The sequence below is a fragment of the Brachycentrus maculatus genome, unplaced genomic scaffold (genome assembly GCF_059751285.1).
Source record: "Brachycentrus maculatus isolate JH-2025_06_01 unplaced genomic scaffold, ASM5975128v1 h1tg000010l, whole genome shotgun sequence".
NCBI lineage: Eukaryota > Metazoa > Arthropoda > Insecta > Trichoptera > Brachycentridae > Brachycentrus > Brachycentrus maculatus.
The window spans coordinates 604,892-625,000 of NW_028280764.1; the positions used below are offsets into that span (position 1 = coordinate 604,892).

Here is a 20,109-nt window from a genome sequence, read left to right on the forward strand (position 1 = left end):
CATCTCGTTTCGTTACATTTTACAAATTAATTATATTTTTATCTCCACATTTAGCTGTTATTTGTATTCTCAGTCATTTAATTGTTATATTATTACCAGCTACTTGATTTCCTTTATAAACATCCGGCGCTTTACATTTTATTATAATATTATCAGAATATTTGTTCTATAAAATGATCACGCAATAGATTCGTGTTGTAATATTATTATATGGAATGCTGATCCCTCAGACAAATGGGTGGACTAAGGATGAAGAAATTGGAAGGAAATGTAAGACTAAGATGGGTATAAATGAAATGTTTGAGAAAGGGTTTATAAGATGACTGGTAATGAGTAATAAAGGGACAGCAAAAGTGAATGCTCAAATCCGGAAATTTGGCAAGTGTAAATAGGACGAGGCAAAAGAGAGACTTGAAATGATCAATGCAATAAAAATCTAGGATCTGCTTACCTCGAGAGATTACGTAACCCGGGGGCATGTATTTAACATATACATATGTATATATGTATGCAAGCTGAAGTTCAGATTGTGTCAGGTTAGATGTGAGTGGTACTCCATCATCTCTTCCTACCTCTGCAAAGAAATGTTATTAGTTACATGTTAGCAGGACTTTTTTTTAAACAAAAAAGGTTCTGTTACTCACTTCATGTCAAGCTTTTTACTAAAAAAAATATTTAAATGTCATTTGAATATTCATTACAACACCATATTTTATCATTTTGATGAATTACATAAATATAGATTGTAATTACGTAAGCACAAACATTGTTCGTCTAATTGATTTTGAAAATAAAAAAAAATTCCGTGAAAAAAGTTGCCGGAACGCCGTTCCACCGCGTTACATGGAAAAAAGCCCTGAATACTAGTATCAGTAAAAGTAGACTTCAGGGACTTGATCTTATCAGCGGTGTCGGTAAGCAAACTTGTACGACTGCGGATATGCAACTTATTCTTGTTTTCTACATTCTAATCTTCTTAATTTAATTTCTCATAGAGTCGTAATGTTCTTCTTTGAAGTAACCTCTAAACTCTAAACTCTATCACTTGCGTCTTTGCGCCCATAAGATGTATTCCGCTCCTATATCAAAGAGTCTGTATGTAGCGCAGAGCTGGTCACCTTGCCTTCATATAATCAATTAAGTTAACACGTTAAACGCCAATACTAAAATTTGTCAATTTTTTAATTCACAAAAAAACTTTTCGGTAATTTACGTATTTTAATAATATAATGTATCTAGTTTATTTAATTTTTTGATTTGACGATGGGTTCCATAGTTAAAGCATTTTGAATATAGCTCTTGATTGAGTTCACTAGTACCCCCCATGGCGCTGCGGGCCAACACAGGTTAGGTCACCGGTGCCCCCCATGGCGTTTAACGTGTTAACGCCCGTTCGGTCCGACGCGGAAATAAAAGAGCCCTACGCACCATTGGATGCGGATAATAAAGGGCCAGAAGAAGCATTCGAAAAGGCTAGGGGACCTTAACAATTGTTAAAACACACTATCAGCGGGAAGGGTAATTTTACCGTTTCACTCGACTGGTGGTGATCGGCGGGAAGGGTAATTTTACATTTTCACTCGACTCATCGTAAATTGCGTGTAAGTTATTTTTACGCATGACTTTTGTAGCATCTTTTGATCTCATATCGATGTATACAGTATGGTAAATGTTATCACTTCTTTTCAGAGGTGTTTATCTCTATTATGAGCGCGAATCCGCCCGCAGATAGTGTGTTCAGGCAATATTATAAATGTTTGAAATTTTAAGATAACCCAAAAATATTTTGGCAATGTAGAATTTTTCGGTCCATAATTGGTGATATTAGTGGGACTATCTCTTGCCAAAATACTAGATTACGTTTAGCTACTAGTATGTGACTACATGAAAATATAAGTTGTCTCTTAAGGGTAATTAAAAATATTTTCTTAAAAAATACAATTTATTGAATTAAAAGAGGTACATGATAAAAATTGGACACAAAAAAAACCTGTGGAATAGTATAAATGACTTTTCTTGTGCGGCCGATTACAAAAAGCTATTTGTATTATTTATTGTCTTGATGAATAACTTGAAAAGAGGCTGTAGGACGTCGGGATGTGCCGAGGTGCAATGGGAAATCCCAACTTTGTTTTACGCTGGGAGAATGTTTTGATTGCGAAGAGCTGTTGAATACAGGGCATGGGGCAGTATCGTGGTGTAACGAATGCCCAGATGAAGTTTCATTCCGTTCACTTCCAGACAAGCGGACTCGTCTCATTACATGCATCATCTCTGTCCGCGCAATAAATTTTTGGTCTTCGTTAAACTTTTTAAACGATGGAAGCAGCGATAAAAGAAAATATTTGTCTTCATCAATCTCCTCGTATTCATATATTTTTTTACTTAAAGGCTCTTCGTATGTCATTCGAGAAACCTTCTTCCACTTGGTTGATTCATCGATGGACCGCGAAGGATTGACATGTCCGTTCTGCGGCTCTTCCATTTTAATTTTCATATTACCGTCATGAACGTTGTTGCCGATTTCCCTGAGATTGTTACTAACAGGAATTATTTCGCTCTCGATAGATTCAATTAGAAATAATAATTGTTCAAAATATATGTACTTGTGCCTCTTCTTTCCCGCTGAACCAGACGGTTTATTTTTCTGAGCATCGCATTCTCTTTTGAAACATGTTCTTAGATTTTTCCATTTCTTTCGTAACTCGTTACCTGCAAAATAACAAACGATGCAATATAACAAACAAATTATTTTAAATGTGAAATTGACAGATAAAAAAAGGTATTTAGGACGAGGAGCCTTTAGACAACATTAGAGGAATGTATTTCGACAGTGGATAATGTTTCTAGTCATTAATGTTATCGATGTCTGGTCAGAAAGTGGTCCAATTGCTATTTTTTTTAACGAAAGCTTGTCGTGTAAAATTATGGAATCTTTGATTATTAAAACAGTGCGAAGTGATATAAATTAATAACACCATAAATAAGTGAAAATCATAATTTAACTTAGTAAAAAAAACAACTCGTATAACAGTAAATACACACTAAGAATTTAGTGAAAGGGTATACGAGTATATAGGTCGTTCATGGTAAATCAACAGCTCGTAAGCAATAAAAATACACACTTTTTTTCAATAATGTACGCAATAAACTGCATTATATCTTTAGTTATTGTTATATTTTGGAAAATATATCTTTATTTAATTGTATTAAAATCACTTTTTCTTTTATAAAAATGTGTTGTATTCTGCAAAATGACGTAAGAAAATCTAAAATAATACGTTTTGAGGAAACTCTCTATGACTTCCCATTGCAAAGGATTGTCACGGTTGAAGCGAGGTTTTACTGTTGGAAATCATTTTGCAAATATTTTATTTCTCTTCGGGGATGTGTTCCTTGGAGTGTACGAAAAGTCAATATGAATTCAATAAAATAATGAATCCTTTACTAACCTTTTTCATTTTTATCTTTGTCTCCAAGTTCATTCCAGTTTACGACCATTTTTTCACACAATTCAGTCCATAATGTCTTTTTAAATATTTTATCTGAATATTTTTTTAGTTTTGTGTTGTATAATGCTGGTCGATTTTTAATTTCACTGATAAACAATTCGACATCCAGCGACATGTCCACGAGCACTCTGGACGACTTTTAGCGAGAAACTAAATAATTGCCAGTGGGCGTATTTCGGTCTGTAGGTAGGTACTCGCGTGTCTAATTTTTACTGGCAACAGTTTTATCACCCGTATAAACGACAGTGTTGGATTTTTTTACTGTCTCGGCTAAAAAGCAACCAGTGGGTAGTTTACCATAGTAAATAGAGATATATTTTTATTATTATTTAATATTGTTACATTATTATACGATTTAATACAATTTCTATACATTTCTACTTAATGCAATCTTATAATTTTAGTTGCGATAAGCCTCTCCAAAAAAGATACTGAAATCTTGTGCTTGGAGAGGGCCTTTTTAATAGTGACATGTTATTGATTTAAAAAATATATAACTATGGAAGATATACATATTTTTATGCGGTGCGAAAGTTATCTCGTTTAGTTTTTTTATGGTATAGTCTGTTGATGTTTATAGTGTTCGTTAAGTTTCTTTTTTAAAGTGTTTGTGTCTTTTATACATATTTTTAATTTCTAAAGGAGGAATGTTGATTTTTTTATTCCTAAGTATGTGTAATTTTTTTATTACCGTTTTGTGTTGCATTAGGGTATTTAAAAATAATTTTTGTATCTTTTAGATATGTTTGTTTCTAGTTTTAAGTGATTGTTTTCTTTAAGAATATATTGAAACGATTTTTGCTAGTAGCTAGGGACCCGTACTAGAGTAACAATAATAGTAAAAGCATGAGCATAACCTTTAATGAAACTACTCTAGGAAGACCGAAATATTTATTTAATTTACGATAGCAGCACTTACTTTTACTTACTCTGAACTTACAGTAATTCGCACTAAAATAGGAGCAGGCTATGTCCCGAAACCAGTCGATTATTATATGGTTTAATGTAACTCCAGATCTTTTGAAGAAAATATTTTTATTGACATTTTTACCACGGTGATGTATCAATTAAATTTTTCACAAACCTTAAGGTATTCATAATTGTTATTATGGTATTGGGAGCATTATATATATATATATATATATATATATATATATATATATATATATATATATATATATATATATATATATATATATATATATATATATATATATATATATATATATATATATATATATATATATATATATATATATATATATATATATATATATATATATATATATATATATATATATATATATATATATATATATATATATATATATATATATATATATATATATATATATATATATATATATATATATATATATATATATATATATATATATATATATATATATATATATATATATATATATATATATATATATACATTTTGTACTTACTAACATATCTACTTTCAAGTTATTATGTATCATTTTATTAATTAAAATTCATATAAAATTATGCTAATAAAGCTGTTTTCATTTAAAATATCACGTTACTGAATTAATGAGGAGTTCTACAAAATAAACTGTCTATCAATTAGCAGGTATTATTAATAATCTTCGTCCGTTCTATTTTCAGTATCTTAAAAGAAGGGAACTTGATAATTCCCAGAAAGAAAATTACGAGGATGATTATTGCTAAAAAAATTAATACTTTTTTTTTAAATATCAAGTTTTTTTTATGTTGCTAGCAACATGCTCAAACCATTTGATTTTTTCTTGTTATTTAGAATATCTTTTGTTTATTATGTACCTTCTGGTAAAGTTTAAAAAAAATATTTATTTTGTTTCTGTGACTTACAAGTATGTGTGTATCTTCTATTGTATGTATATACCTACTTTTTGGCATTAATTGATGTATTTCATTACTGATCCTCTTTCCTTTTTAGTTGTTTTCTATTTTTTCATCTTACCTGCGACACAATTGTAACTGTTGATTAACACACTAACTTCCTCACAAGTAGTATTTTTTATTTATTTATTACAGTTTAAATGATGTATTAATATTTAGCAACTAATATTGGTATTATTTGACTATATCATAAATTTAAAAAATATGTTTGTAGTGTTATAATTGCACATATTTTATTATCAGGATGGTAAGAGACACCACCTACATAACCAATTGTGTTTATCATTGCTATATGTTGATTTATCTAGGTTAGTTGTACGTTGAGGTAGGACCTTTTGCATAAATTGTGTTTCGAGTGTTTGTTTATTTGCGTTGTGTATTTAAAAAACCCGTTCACTGATCAAGTTACATTAAAAGTGGATAGTGATTTTTACAACATAAGGCCGCGATCATAACACGAGCGGTGAGCGTCAAGCGGAATGTGGCATAGCGGCACCGCTCAGGTTTTTTTTCTAATATTAACTAATCATCTGCTTATCTACGAGTTTATTTTCACTAATATCTATTTCTCGTACATTAATACTAATGTTTTATATCTTTGAGAAAAAAAAACCATTTTTTTCTATTTGGATTGTGATTTTATTCCGAACAATTCAGAGGGAATTCCATCATAAATTTTCGGTTTTTACAGACCCAGAGTGTTGTGGTAGTAACGCTTTTGTCCATTGTAATCACTTGCTACTAATATCCTACGTATTTAGTGCAAACATTTTTATTAACACCAAACTAAGCGCTATTGATCTCTAAAATATAATAATTATAGAATGTGTTTAAAATATATGATAAACATAATCTCAATTAAAGGAAATGAAATAAAAAGTTTTTGTGTATATTGATTTGCTGCCAGTCGACTACCAAATTAACATTAAGTACATAACCGATAAATCAAAAATATTCACACGTTTATCGATAAAATGCTTATTTACATGAAGTTTAGTTGTCTCTTACTACCAATTGGCGATCGAAAATATTTTTTCAAGTACTCCCGTTTAAATATAGAGTAGGGTGCATTAAAACAAAAATTATAATACCAATAAGTATTAGTGGACATAACTTCAGAATAACATAACTTCATATCATATTTATAATTCTTCACGTGTTTAAATTGTTTCTAAGCTGCTTCATATAAGCCGGATCGGAAGATATACAATGCGTTCTGTGGCATAAAAATATAACTACACCTGGATAGAAGGGGCTTACACCTTTTCCATATAATCATATAGGGGATAACTTAAATGCTTCATATTTCGGCAAGAATTGTGTGTATGTGTTTTTTTTTAAATATGATTTATTATTCTATACGAGAGAAAACTTTTTCAATTGACGTTTGAATCGTTACAATGTTTCCATATATTTTTAATTAACCGTTACACTCTGCTGTGTACTTATTTCGTTCCCTCCATAACCCCCCTGATCACCCTTTTGTCATCCTGTCGGTGAGTGAGTTCGTGCGAACCAAACTATTCGAGGAATTATTTATTTCTACATAAAACAAAACTTTTTTCGCAATGTTGTAGATTGGCAATAAATTAACTAACCAACATCAATAAAACTCATTAATATTTACCAAACTGCTAAAACAACAAACAAAAAGTAGCTTTTATTAAAATTTTAGTTCTGAAACACAATAATAAGAAGTGAAGACTTCACATATCGCTCACTCCTTACAAGAACGCCATAAATAAAAAAACTTGTTTTTTCTGGAGAACATTTTAAAAGTTTAAAAATATAATACAATGTATTAAAAATAAATATCAAGCGACTTATTGAACTTTTTACTGTGCAACAGATCTTTTTAGGTAAAACCTGAAGGTTTTTTCTCCATTTGGAAAACATTTTGTATATTTAAAAAAAAATAATTAAACAATTCCTTTTCTTCAAAATGCAAAAACAACACTTTCTGCCCTGTAGCAGGTAAATATTCAGTAAAAATTTGTCTCTTTTGCTGAGATATAGTACATTTTTTCGGCATTCCGAAAACATGCACAACTGAAAATTGACGATTTTTGATTTATGACGTTCTTGAAAGGAGTGAGCGATATATATATATATATACATATATATATATATATATATATATATATATATATATATATATATATATATATATATATATATATAATATATATATATATATATATATATATATATATATATATATATATATATATATATATATATATATATATATATATATATTATATGTATATATATATATATATATTTATATATATATATATATATATATATATATATATATATATATATATATATATATATATATATATATATATATATATATATATATATATATATATATACATATAAATATATATATATATATATATATATATATATATATATATATATATATATATATATATATTATATATATATATATATATATATATATCTACAAGTGTTAAAAAAAATTATATGTATATATAATAGCCTTTGAATCATAAGGGCATCATCTCATTATCGCTCCTTTGGGAATAATTTTGTTCGGAGAATACGGTTCGTCTATACTCATATTTCAGTGGAGTTATCTAGATCTTGATTGAAAAAATATATTGAATTATCTGCTCAACTTCCCAAACAGTCATGTAGATAAACGGATCATTCGTATTGAATTATTTCGTTCGATCGAAAGAAATCTTTTCTTAGCAATGAGTCTTTCAATGTTTTAGAACAGAAGTTCCCAAACTCTTTTATCTCGTAGACCCCTTGCCTTACCTGATATTGATTTTTATCAAATTCATTAACTTCAAATGTATTTTTGACAGCCGGTATATGTAGTGTTACTCACTTTGAAATATTTAAATTTATGACAATTATGAAAATTGAAAACCACACATGTTAGGTTTTATACATTTATATTTTAAATTCAAATTAAAACATAGACCCCTTGCAAGTTGTCATAGACCCCTGGGGGTCGATATAGACCACTTTGGGAATCACTGTTTTAGAAGGTGTTACGTATTTCGGTCCTTACATACCAGTTTGCTGACTGCAAAGTACTTCGCGGCGAAGTGAGTAGTGTGAGAATAGTGCGTGTTAATCCAATTACATTATTGTAACGAGTAAAGGAGCATATTATAGGACAAGATATGGACTGAGAACAGAAGTCAGGTACACTTATATATATATATATATATATATATATATATATATATATATATATATATATATATATATATATATATATATATATATATATATATACATATATATATACATATATATATATATATATATATATATATATATATATATATATATATATATATATATATATATATATATATATATATATATATATATATATTCAACTTCGTTGAACCAGAGGTCAGAGAGTAAATTAAATCGTTTATCTTTTACAAAAGTTGTCGAAGACAGCGAGAAAACATCTTATATAATATTATTGATTGTATATTTTTTACGATATAACCACGTCAAATGTTTTTTAACCAATTTAATTTTTAAATGCGTTATTTGTAGTTGTATTATATATAATCACATTTCATTATTTTCTTTCCTTCAACCCACCCACCTTGTGCTGGGAGAGTTATAATAGGTACGCACGTGTTTTTATTATCTTATGTTTTTATTATTATGCGGTATCCAGTGCCATGCGTTCCTTGTAGGAACAAAGCCTATCCTACTTAAGTAGAAAAATTAGTGAAGGAAATGTGCGTTTAACTTTAAATACATAAACATAACATAAAAAATACATTTAATCACTTACATAATTTCTCGATTATCGGCGACATTTTTTGCATTTAAATTATATTTGGTACCACTATTTCTAAAATATTAAAATAATGGTATCAACCAAGTAAAACTTAAATTAATAATGGGTAGATTTTACTAAAGAGTGACTGCCGAATCAATTAATGAAAATATCTTTTACTTATAATAGTCTTACAAATATACATTTTCCAGGCGTTAAAGAAAATAGTCGTTTGTGTCAAGTTTTTTTTACTGTTTACCCTGATTAAACACTTTTGTGTACGACATTCCCAGTACCTTATTTTCGCATACATTTGTAAGCTTTGGTAAAAAAGTTTCGAAATTATTCACGCAATTATTAGATAAAGTCTGTTCACAGTTATTGTACATCTAGTTTTTTTGTTATTATTTTTTAAAAATGATTTATTTGGCAGTTTGAATAATTTTAAAAAATGTTCACATTTATTTTACCTCTAGTTTTTTTATTTTATTTTATTTTTCAATTATTTATATTGCCAATTAAATAATTTAAAAAATAACTAGAGCTAAAATTACAGTGAACAGACTGTATATTCTTTTCCATATAGTATTTATTGCCTTAAAAATCAGTAAACAAAATTTTTAAGGTTATTTTGCGAAAAAATATAGGTTTAATAATGAGTATTTTTGAATCCCACTGTAACATACTCTTTTTCTGGAAAAATTCTTTTCACTTTGTGAATTTAGGATTCATTTATTTTCCTTTGTAGGATAGCAACCCACTCGGTCTTTTTGAAATGCCTAAAAAAAGATATTATGTAGGTTTATTTATAAACATCCTTCATCTCTCCTCTTTTCGATATGTTTTGTTAGCGAATTTATGTTATAACCGTATGAAATTGTAATCATTTGATGTTTTGAGGGTGGGGATTATGGAAATAAGATTTGTATTGATAATAACAATTTTGTTGTTTTATTGATTAAATTAATTAATTAATATCTATTTATTCGGTGACTTAAATGTAATCAGACTGTGCACAAAGCAAATAACGCTCAATATCTTTAACTTATTCAAATTTCCAGTTGCTACATCAGATAGCAATGAAGCCTATTTTCGTATTCTCTAATTATCTTAAATTTTCCCTTTAAATTTATATCGCGACCAAACTACCGGCTCAGTGAGTAAACACCTCGTTTGGTGACTAATTTCTAATATAAAGACCCCACACAATATTACATATGACGAAGTACAAAACGCGCCCGCGATGACTAAGTTCCGCGAGGACTGCTACAATACTGCAGCTGTGAACGTACCCTGCCGTTCTGTTTACACTTTTCGATGTGGATATTTAAAGTGCTCGTACACTAGCAATTTTTTTATGTGAACGATTCAACAGTTTGGTGACTTGAAAGCTACTACCAGTGATCGCCACTACCTGAAATTATTCACATTCATTTTCATTCCAACTAATTCATCGAACCAAACAATATCTATAATATTGATATCGTCCAAATGTCATGTGATGTACCCACACGATGAAAAGTTCGAGTATTTTCACCAGAGGATGAGAGCTATGCTGCGCGCTATTGATTCTGCTTCTTTTTTCACCCAAAATTGCAAATTCGAATGGGCATCATGACGGCATTTTCAATGACCAGGATTATAGGATATACGATAGTTTAAAAAAGTTCCATCATTCCACGTAAATGCTATATTGATAGAACCCTTTTCAACTCGCGGAACGTAAAAAAACCATTCGGTGTTAGTTTACCGAATGGTTAGCGAATTAGTTAGTTTAGAGTTGATTACCGATGACTGCATACTATTACTGGCGAGGAGATGATTTCTCATGAAAACGGCGTTATATAACTGTCCGATAAATAAATAAACATAATCACTCAATTGCATCAACCCGTTTTGTATGTTTTTTATTTTTATCAACAAAAACACCACCAATGGGCGCTTTACTATGGGTGTGTTCTATTTTTATGACTAAAAAGTCGCTTTGAAATAGTTGCTAGTGTGCGAGCACCTTATTTGAAATTCTTAAAAGCCGATTCACCTATTCAAAGTTCGTTGTATCCATCATGATTAGGTCGCAGATTCTTTTAATAATTATCATTTTAAATCGGCATAACATTATAATAATTTTATTAATACATGTGACAATTTCTTCCTGTTCATTTCAAGACATGTTTATAATAAATTTTGTTACCAACGACTTATTTTGGAATGTAAAATATGTTAAACTTTCTCACCTTGTACTTAGTATAGAATTTAGTATTGTGTTAGGAAGTATGTATTGTGTTAGGAAATTTAAAAGAATTTTATGACAAATGTTTTTCAGTTATGATGCAAAATTGTAAAATAACAATTGCTTTGGACTTTCGACGATATGTATTTTGTATATGTACACGTGGTTGGGATTTTAAGTTCCTAAATAAATGTTTTGTATTGAATACTGTCATTGGTTAATACTTTGATACATCAATTTTTGTTTATATAAGTTCGCACTGTTAGATATCATCCTCTTTTCTTTTTGATATTTTGTCCCGAGAAGACCATAGATTTCTGAGTTTTTATTTGTTTTTTGTCATTACATTTTAATCTTACCGGAGGTTTAATGGAAGTAATTTTACCGCCTGCTGTTGTAAGTCGAGACTGGAAAGAAAAGTGTATCACACATTTTCCCCTTTCTTAATCCGAAGTAATCGGTACGTACAAACTTAGAGTAGTGCTGCATATTTATTTTTTGTCGGACGGATAACAATACCCCCTTGCGGTTGTAAGCCAAAACTGCCCACTCCCTTTTCCGTGCACTGGTCATTCTCATGCAGCGTTTTTCCGTATCTAACGCATACTTTTACACTTTTGTATTGACCTAAATCTTTTTGTCTTTTTTTGTGTACAATTGCGATCGTTATCTCTTCATTGAATTATGAGGTCATGGTAAAGTGATGAAGGAATGCAACTCGTAAGCATACGATGAGTGGTTTTCGAGTTACGGCTCAGTCACCCTAATGCAGTTTATAACAATATCGCAAGTTGTACAGCTGTTCCTCACCGTGAATCACGCCTTGTAATGAGGCTTAGAGTATTATCCAGTAAGCTTATTGTCGCATTGTTAAACGCTTGTCGGATAAAATAATGTGTTTAAACGTTCCAGTCGAGAGGAAAATTTTGCAGTAATTATCATATTATTAGATACAATAAAACCCAATGCACGACTTTAACCCAAAAACCCTTTAACGCATAAAAAACAGAATTGCAGCACCAAATGTGTACGGGAACATAACAACCATAAAAATATTTTATCAAGAAAAAAAGTTCTATACGTGACCAACTATTTTTGACCTTTAAATATTATAACTGCTCATTTTGTGTATATTTTTTTTTATCATGATACACAAATCTGTTATTTTCTTAGGGCTCAAATATCTTATGTAAGTATATTATAAAAAATAAACAATTTCATATTGGTTTTATTTTCTATTTATCATTCTAGATCCGTTTGAATTTAAAAAAAAATATGTTTGCAAAATTAGATTTTTAACTCCTAATTTGAATTCTCAGATTTGAGTTATAATTTCGCAATAAATTGTAAATGTTTATTTTGCTATATGAGTATCTCACACGTCTTATTATTTAGAGATTTGCATACTTTGTATATACGGTACATAATCCACGTCTGAGTACATATATAGAAATCCCATTCTCTCTATATTCTCTCATTCTCTTATTTTCAAATGATATTTTGCCTAGCTCTGAAGATTCTAAATTTATTACGACATGAAAATTCCTTAAAATGTACGACACTTACGTAAAACCCTCTCTGCGGCAATACGGCAGTATCACAACACACAATACACAAGGTTGTTTACCAAAACTTGATAAATAATTCATCAAAGGAGTAGTGCTCGGGAGGTACGTACAAGCGTCTATCTGTTGTATGTGATCTAGAGATAATCTGTTATCCGTCTCGAATGTTTACCGTCTGAATAATTAACATAAATCCAGTTGTATCATGATTCCGTGTGCATAGTTTCTAGTTCCAAGCTGCTGATAAATCCATATCCAATACAATTCATTTATATGGACCGCATCAACAAGTTGGTAAATAAATACCACGTTATGTGAGAAAATGTATTTTTCTTTTTACTATAAAGCACATTCTAACATCACGCCACAAATGTATAAAAATGCTTGATCAACATATTATGTACGCACGCACATCAATGTTACTTTGTAAAAAAAACACGCATTTCATTAGTTTATGGTATAATAATTTATGGCTCACTTGGCGAGCTTCGATATAATTGGATAAAAAAAGATTTTACAATTCGCTGCACGTATCAATTCAACGCAGAATAACTTTAAAAATCGACACTTTATTGTTATATCCATATTTAAACTCGTATTCTATTAGTTTAGATATTTTATTTTTCTTAATATAATATCTCAGAAATAATTTTAATATTTTCCCAGAAATTTTATTGTTTTATCTTTCATTTATTTCCTTGAAAAATTAATTTTATACTCAGAACTTTGATCTACGGTAAATTTTCCAGGAACGTATATTTTCCGCGAAACAAGATGTACATAATTGCTTATAAAATAATAAACACCGTTTCACTATGAACCACATAGAGTAAGAATAAAATGAAACAATTTTATTCTCACACATACAAATGTTCCTGATATCGTCGCTTTCCTAATTATCTGCATTTGCACAAATTTTACATTAGGGCGTTTTGGTGTTTGCGGTTATTATCGTTAATTTCATCTGAATTGCGAAGTATGCATTCGGTTATGGTCTACTTTTTATCGTGCATTTTATGTTCATTTATCGACATGGATTAAAAAAAAACATAGTATTTAACATAACATCGGTTTAATTTATATTTATATTTATAAAATTACTGAAACGCTCGATGCCTGTCGAACAGTGGAACATGAAGGCCCGAGACTTGAGAAATCGCAATAAAACTAAAATATTGCAAAAAAGACAGTTATGGCATAATAAAGACTCGGTGTTAGGTAATCTCGTGTTTAGACGGATTAGACACATCTCGTGTTGCCTCTCTTTACTTCCGTGATACTATAAATGTTGCGCAAATAAATTTAATGTGTACTTATTCACTAGGCCAGCTTTTGTCTTCCTCTTACATCCCTAATCATGTCCTAAAACTAATTGCAATATTGGTTAAATCAGCTAAAAATAAAATTAATGCTAATCGTCTTATTATTGACATATATTTACGAGTATAACCCTAGTTTTGCATTAGTTTTTGCAAGTAAAACGGGATGAATGAGCTTGAAATTTCAATTCTCCCCGTTGAATCTTGGGATCGCTATAATTCTTTTCTCGCATTGCTTTGATGATACCTTTTTTCATCTTTCCAGCAGAACATAATGAGCATCAATTTCAAGAGAATGGTTGTGACATATGGTATTCTTTAAAATAAACGAGGCAGATGCTTTTATTTTAATCATTAAAACAACAACAAAAAAACTTTTACGCATGCATAGAATGCGTCTTTAATCATTATCAAGCATCATCTACGCAAGATCAAAAAAACTATTTTCAATTCCTGATTCCAAAATTCATTTAATCATATTTATTTAAGGTTAGTAATAATGTTTTTAACATAATTTTTATTCCAGGTTGACTGGAATCAAAATTATATTATTAATGGAAGAATTATATTATTACTTGAAGTGGTGAGTGCAATAGTTGTTCTGCCATATTTCGTTTATGGTACAACTACGAGTACATATAATAGTATTTTTATAAATGAAAAAAAAAATTGTCAATGTATAATAACACATAGTAAATACTATAGAGATAATGTGAGAACATCAGCTAGCTGGCTATTGCTACACTGCGCTCCAACACTGTCACAGTTTTATGATAAGATTGGATCTCTTCATCAGCCTCTCCCCAAGTTCTGCCTCTCTATGTCTTTTTAGCCCATTCCAGAGTAGTTGGTATGCGTGCTCAAGCAAACATACCATTCGCGCTACAGCGTCGGGGTTACATTATGAGGACCCTGTATCCATTATTAATTTTTTATTTTATTTTATCGTCTCTTGCACTTCTGTGTGAACTTACACCACAATTCACTGGTTATTTTTCCCTTAGTTACGGTTAGTATCTAAAAATTAGGTCATTATTGTATACCATAAGGTATAAAGTGCTCATTTGTTTTCCCTAAAATAGTTGTCTCAGTTAAAGTATGTTCAACCTGAGTGATTATTTTAAAGACAATAGGCTTATAAATTCAACATTAGCGCCTTCCGATGCATTCTAATACTCGTATGCTGCGCACTACATTGATCTGGGTAGTAAATATTCGTATGTGCAGCTATTTTAAGGAGTTTCATTAGCACACTGTCTCGACCGGGTTTGGTCCGTCTATTTAGTTGTACGTGTTGAATATGTAAATAATTTATTATTAAAGTCATGTTTTGCATGTTTCACTGACTGGAATGTGTTTTTTATAGGAATTTATTTATTAGATTAACAGAGTATGCACAGTTCTTAGGGGTCTCTGATATATATTTCTAATAGTAGGGTGGCTCTAATCGTTAGGGGCTGGGTAACAAATTCCCAGAAATGAGTTGCTTTTATAATAAATATATTATATTATCAATAATCGTTTCGAATTATCATTATTGAACTTCTATAATATTGGATTAAACCTATCATACATACATAATATAAAAACTGCTTTCCGTTTAGTTTTAATATAAACTGTATCCCCAAAGTATTAAAATGCTTGTTTTTTGTGGTTGTAGGTGTATCTAATTTGTGTGTCGTAAAGTTGGTACAAGTATTTGTAATTTTAAGTAATGTTATTGCTACGCGGAAGGACATTTAGTATCCGAAACCCTATAATTTCTTTGTTATCTTAACATTGCTATAAATACATTTCCGAAGGGGGATATTAAATCAACAGATCCTTTCGTTTTCCCGGGCCCAGTCGCGGTAAATGTCAGAGTTCGGGTAACGGTCGAGCGGGGGTGTAGCGAAGTACCCGGCACCCAGAGATCAGTAGCAGTAACTAGTACTCGGTAGGCGTGGCAGTGGCGGTGGCGGTGGAAGGAACAGCCGTTTGTTTTTCACGGCGTCTATAAATAGGGCGTCGCGGCGCGGGGGCGACGTCGACGCCGCTCTCAAACTCGTCTAGACGCTGGCTAACAGTGCATTTTATGTGTCAATTTCCTTCTTTTGTATCGGCTGACGTCTGCGAGGTTATTATTGGCACATTACGTATTTGATGATTCCACCCCTATAAGCAATTATTATTCAAATTGGAAAGATGAATAATCGACACTGGGTAAAGCAAACCTGCCAGGAAATAATAAACCTTTTATAAAATAAATTTTTCACTCGTGTTATATTTATGTATTGATGACGTTATCAATATGCTTTTATTATATCAAGTTATTACTTCTTCTTCTTCTAACCTTTATCCGCACCCAATGTTTCAACGGGCACAGCATCGTATTGAAACAGTGTTATCTTGATGGTTAACCTTATTATATAATACAATACATGGGTTTCTTCCTTCAAAAATACTGGATGCAAAATATTATTAAATGCGCACTTATTTTAAACTTCTTTGAATAAATTTATCTGTATACCTAAGTACTGTCGATTTTATATCTAAACATAATTTCCTTCATTATATACAGCCGTAATACAAATCTTCAAAAGCTTTTAATTTATTTTGCGTTTTGCGAGGCTTCAAAATTTCCTAATTAAAAATGTTACATCAACCGGAACAGATAGAAATCTGGTGGTACACGATATGGAAAGTATGCTGATACTGCTAATTGACCTAACGCACTTATGTAATCTTTATTGAATGACTTCTCGAATGACTTATTGAATGAAGCATCCCAATGAAAGGAAAGGAAACGTATTTACTTTCCGTATCTGGGTATAATTATCTTCATTTCATAATTATCTCGAGTTCTTTTTTTTTATTGAAATAAGGATAATCAGTTTTACGCTTCTTTTTCACTAAAGGTCTTTCTATTTTTGATAATTAATGGAAATGTTGACAATCTTTTAAGTACGATGTAAAAAAAACTTTTCTACAATATTTTAAGTGTGTTCATTTTGTTTACAAATTTGGATTTATTTGGACACACTCAAAATGTTGTCTGGTCGAATTACAAGCTAAAATAATAAACTGAAAAGGATATTTTCTGGCGTTTCTCATGTTTGTGATTATAATCCAGGAGTTTCTGCTCAGTAAAAAAGCTTCTTCGTCTCACCAATAGATGTCTCTAGTGAAAAATTCTAGTGATTCAATTACAATGTTTCGAAATTGGATCATATATATATATAGAAGTTCCAAGAATTTGAGTAGTGTGGTTGTCAATCATGCGTAGAATTGGTGAATGTTACCCGCGTGTAAAGAAAGTGATCACTTAAACCAGCCTATTACGGCCGTAAGCCCCGCAAATGCCCAGACTTGTTCTTGTTCTTCTTCATTTATATTGAGATGTCAAAAAGAATATGAAGAACTGTTTTCTCCAATTAATATGAAATGTTTTATTTATTGTCACCGCTAAATTTTTATCATATAAAGTTGATAATTTTAAACCAAATATTGCTGTGTCAGTGCCCTGTGATACAAAAAATGGAATAACAATAGCCAAGGGCTTTTGGTCTTACGGCAGGGGATGTATTTCCAATTCCTATTTCCTTACGGAACACGCGATCTGAACGATACAATTGAATATCAAATTCAAATCTTTGCTTCAAAATAGACTATGAATTTTCGCTGTCAAATACATATTATGATATACACGAGCAATTTTACTATAATTACGCTGTAAAACCACCGACAATGTAGTATATTTGTTAATTACATTAAATAGTAAGTACGGATGCATCATATTATCATTGATAACTTTCTTAATATGACATAATAATTTTTTAAAAATAATCATGAACAGATTGTTTAATTTACGTAATTTATACATTTGTGGTGACGATTTCTTAGACTATAAATACATTTGTTGTATGTGTAAAAATAATAATTGCCTAAATGCCAGACGGAATGTGGGATTCTGCAAGATTACCATCTTAATATTTTTTTACAAATTAAATAAGCTTTTTATAAGTAAATGTTAAATGGCTTCTGTATATTAATAATCTCGTATTTTTTCGTATTTATTTTTCGACAAGTCTCTCACTTAACTTTTTCGTTTTTACTGGGTGAAATGATATTGCATGACACGTCAAAAATTGCGTTAGACAAATACAGCATCAGATTAATATTTTAATCGATTATTAGATGATTCCGAACTTAAAAAAAGGATTATTAGTGTCTGAAGAGCCGGTGTTCTGTATAAGTGCAGGAAAGGGTTTAGTACATGGCCTGGTTTGTAGTTGAATAGTGAGTGGCGATTAGTATGGTGCCGGAATATTCATTGTAGGGGACATCCATTAGGGCGGGTGAAGAATGGAAGGCCGCGTAAAACAACATAATTAATGGAATCTTCGCACAATGTCACCAGAGACGGATGGGATTAAGGAATAACAATTCCGTGTATTTTAAATCTTATTTATCTCAACAATTTCAGCGTTATATTTTTTGCTTGCTATTTCTGCTATATTTATTTTATCAAACTATATTTATGTTTAAGTTGCCTTGTTCTAATTTCTGTTTTTTTGTTGTTGCGAAACACTGTTGTATGCCGCGTTAATGATTTGAATGATTTAGTAATTGTTTTCATTGTTATTATGTGCACTAATCATATTTTGACATTTTTCTGATATTTGTAAGTACCTACATAATAATGTCAAGTACTTATAATGTTAAATTAATAGTTAAAGATGGATATTATTTTATTATTCATTTACGAAACCAACACAGTATAACTTATTTAAAAAAACAACATCGCAGAATAGCAACAAATAAGTTCATTACGGGTTATGTTGGTCCTAATTGAAAATAATAATTTTCCGTAGGTCATTCCAGTAAACGGCAACGTCAAAACCTTATAACTAAACCCATTGAATAGAAACGGTCATGACACAAAAATGTGGTATCATTTTTGGCATTTTTGTTCCAAATCAACATTAGAAAGTTTTGTAACACGATATATGTGATTTTACAAAGTTTTTTGTTGTAACGTCGGTGATCTGGTTTTAAATTAAAAGTCTTCATAAACGAAAACTAAACTTAACGAAAAACTAATATTGGTCTGTTCCTTGATATCAAAATAGACATTTCAACTAAGGGTCCTACATTTCTAAAGATTAAACCTAAAAAGATTTATTCTAAAGATTAAAGTTATACATTAGATATTTTTGCCAAGCTTTTGGTGATTTGTGCTTCCCTCAACCACTATCAACTTCTAGGATCGGTAATGATAGTTATTGTTAACGCGGCTTATATTATAAATATTGTAATACTGTTCGTTGTATTTTAATTATTTATACTATCCTTATTTTATTATAATTCGTTATAATGTTTATTATTCTGATGAGATACATATCATATTTCTCCTAAAGGTGGTTGGTAACCTTTTCCGCCCCTAATTATGAAGGATTTATGTATCCAATTACACTTTTTTAGGCGAAATCAACACTTTAATTAATTTATGGTAGCATAGCCCCTAGCACGAAGTTTGCCAAATTAACGCGGTTTCTTTAGCGTTCTGTTTCTTTTAGGCAAATTTATTTGGACCGCTATATATCATCAAAGAAAATTCTTCATTTGTTTTTATAATAATCCGACTTGACAAAAGTCCTACCTAAACGAAACACTCGTGGAATGAATTGTTTATTTTGTTATATGTTTTTATAACAGTTAATTAAATTGTTCATTTACGTATTAGAACTTATGGTAGCTCCAACGTTTTTTCTGGATTGAGGTAGGAAGAAGAAGATCC

General features: G+C 30.2%; 2 protein-coding genes across 2 annotated transcripts in view; one reads left to right on the forward strand and one right to left on the reverse strand.

Moving 5' to 3' along the window:
* Positions 1 to 20,109, forward strand: part of mtgo (miles to go) — a 116,403-nt gene that overhangs the window by 56,845 nt on the left and 39,449 nt on the right. The window lies entirely within an intron of this gene.
* Positions 1,824 to 3,709, reverse strand: LOC148313518 (uncharacterized). Its single transcript, XM_088261864.1, has 2 exons — positions 3,453 to 3,709; positions 1,824 to 2,712 (listed from the first exon to the last, which is right to left on the reverse strand). Exons 1-2 carry the CDS (start codon positions 3,625 to 3,627, stop codon positions 2,048 to 2,050), a joined length of 840 nt encoding a protein of 279 aa, XP_088117990.1. The 5' UTR covers positions 3,628 to 3,709; the 3' UTR covers positions 1,824 to 2,047.